We start from the raw sequence: 1,864 nt of genomic DNA, 5'->3' as shown, positions 1-1,864 counted from the left end.
CGTCCTGCTGGGGAAAGAAGCCAGGTGAGAGCACACGACCCTCAAGGCAGGTGAAACTGGCCAGGCATGGTGGTTCACGCCTGTAATCCCAGCACCTCAGCTTTGGGAAGCTGAAGCGAGTGGATCACCTGACGTCAGGAGTTCAAGACCAGCCCCGCCAACATAGTGAAACCCCGTCTCTACTAAAAATACAAAAATTAGCCGAGCATGGTGGTGGGTGCCTATAATCCCAGCTACTCAGGAGGCTCAGGCAGGAGAACTGCTTGAACCCGGGAGGTGGAGGGTGCAGTGAGCTGAAATCGGGCCATTGCACTCAAGCCTGGGCAATGACAGTGAAACTCAGTCTCAAAAAAAAAAAAGAGAGAGAGAGAGGCAAAACTAATCCACGGTGACAGAAATCAACAACGGTGCCAGCAGGAGGGAAGGCACTGCCTGAGGGCAAGGGGTATGCGGGACCCACATGGGGATAGTGATGCGTGTGACAGGCTCTGCACTGCCAGGCATGGGACTCTGTCGGAGCTCACAGAGGAGCAGGCGTGAGCTGTACATTTCACTACAGGTAAATTTTTACTCAAAGGAAGACTGGAAACAAGCACTGAGCTCTAGGGAACGATGGTGGTATGGGCTGCAGTGTTCAGGGCGGTGTGCGTGGAAGCATGCTGATTGCAAACACATCCCATTCGAGAGGGTCTGGGGGACAGACGAGATGGACAGAGACGTGGAGAGAGTGCAACAAAGTGCTGCCTGCAGAGCACGGTGGTGAACACCCACGTGGGTGGCCATGGAATCATTCTTTCAGTACTTTGAAAATTCTCAAATTTCCATCATGAAATCTTTGAGGAAAGGGGCAATTGCTTTCTAGCATTATGGAAAAGTAGTTGACTCAGCCAATTCTGGAAGACAGGGTGTGTGAGGAGAAAGTAACAAGAAAGGAAGGAGACCACCTGGAAACCTGGGGTATGTTGGGGGCTTCATGGAGAAGGAACGATGACAGAGTCGGCACGAGGAGCCCAGTGACGTGCAGGTGGCTGAGAGGATGGCTGAGGAAGGGGAGAGGAGGTGGGAGCTCATGGCGGGGACGACTGACCTCCGTTTCTGATGGCTGTGATCCCTTGGTAGAAGTCTTCAAAGCTGATCACGCCGAGCCCACTGGGATCCAAGTACTTAGTTAAGTCCTTCACCTGTAATTGCCAAATGAGACCAGGTTACCCTAAGCCTTTACAGCAGGGGTCCCAAACCCTGGACCTCGGACTGGGACAGATCTGGTCTATGGCCTGCTGGGAACAGGGAGGCACAGCAGGAGGTGAGGGAGCACTACCGGCTGAGCTCCCCTCCTGTCAGATCAGCAGGGGCAGGGTATCAGGGTCTCACAGGAGTGCAAAGCCTCCCGTGGGCTCCGCATGCGAGGGGTCCAGGTTGTGCGCTCCTTATGAGAATCTAACGCCTGACGACCTGAACAGTTTCATCCTGACACCACCCTGACCCCCGACCCGTCTGTGGAAAAGTGTCTTCTATGAAACCAATCCCTGGTGCCAGGAAGGCTGGGGGCCACTTTAGGGAATCAGGATTAGGTTGTATCACGTGCTTGGCTTTTTCACCAAAAGCACAGAAGCAGCCAATGTGGCGGTGCTGACAGCGACGACGTCTGACTCTGCACATACAAGAGGCAGCACAGCCTTCACAGGCCACTGCGGACGGCCACAGCCACAGGACAGGCAGCACCCTGTAAATGGGCTGCCAGCAGCACCTGGTGTGATGAACCACGGGAGTGGGACCCTGGCCACTGAAAGCAGCCAGGGTCTTATGTGGGGAGATCAGTTCTGAAGTTTTAGATATTGTTCTGGCAAGGATCCAGCAGGCGAAC

At 54.4% G+C, this 1,864-nt stretch overlaps 2 protein-coding genes across 2 annotated transcripts in view; both read right to left on the bottom strand.

The window, feature by feature from the left end:
- LOC105529767 overlaps positions 1-1,864 on the bottom strand; it is an 88,833-nt gene that overhangs the window by 10,690 nt on the left and 76,279 nt on the right. The window contains exon 5 of the mRNA XM_011967007.1: positions 1,088-1,181. Within this exon, the coding sequence (XP_011822397.1) occupies positions 1,088-1,181 (94 nt within the window). The remainder of the gene's footprint in view (positions 1-1,087; positions 1,182-1,864) is intronic.
- LOC105529690 (rab11 family-interacting protein 3) overlaps positions 1-1,864 on the bottom strand; it is a 116,073-nt gene that overhangs the window by 59,036 nt on the left and 55,173 nt on the right. Inside the window, exon 2 of the mRNA XM_011966886.1 lies at positions 1,088-1,181. The gene's annotated coding sequence lies outside the window, so the exon portion shown is untranslated. The remainder of the gene's footprint in view (positions 1-1,087; positions 1,182-1,864) is intronic.

The sequence above is a fragment of the Mandrillus leucophaeus genome, unplaced genomic scaffold, assembly GCF_000951045.1.
Source record: "Mandrillus leucophaeus isolate KB7577 unplaced genomic scaffold, Mleu.le_1.0 Scaffold78, whole genome shotgun sequence".
Taxonomy (NCBI): domain Eukaryota; kingdom Metazoa; phylum Chordata; class Mammalia; order Primates; family Cercopithecidae; genus Mandrillus; species Mandrillus leucophaeus.
Note: the sequence above shows the minus strand (reverse complement) of the source record. Positions and strands in the feature narration are given on the sequence as shown.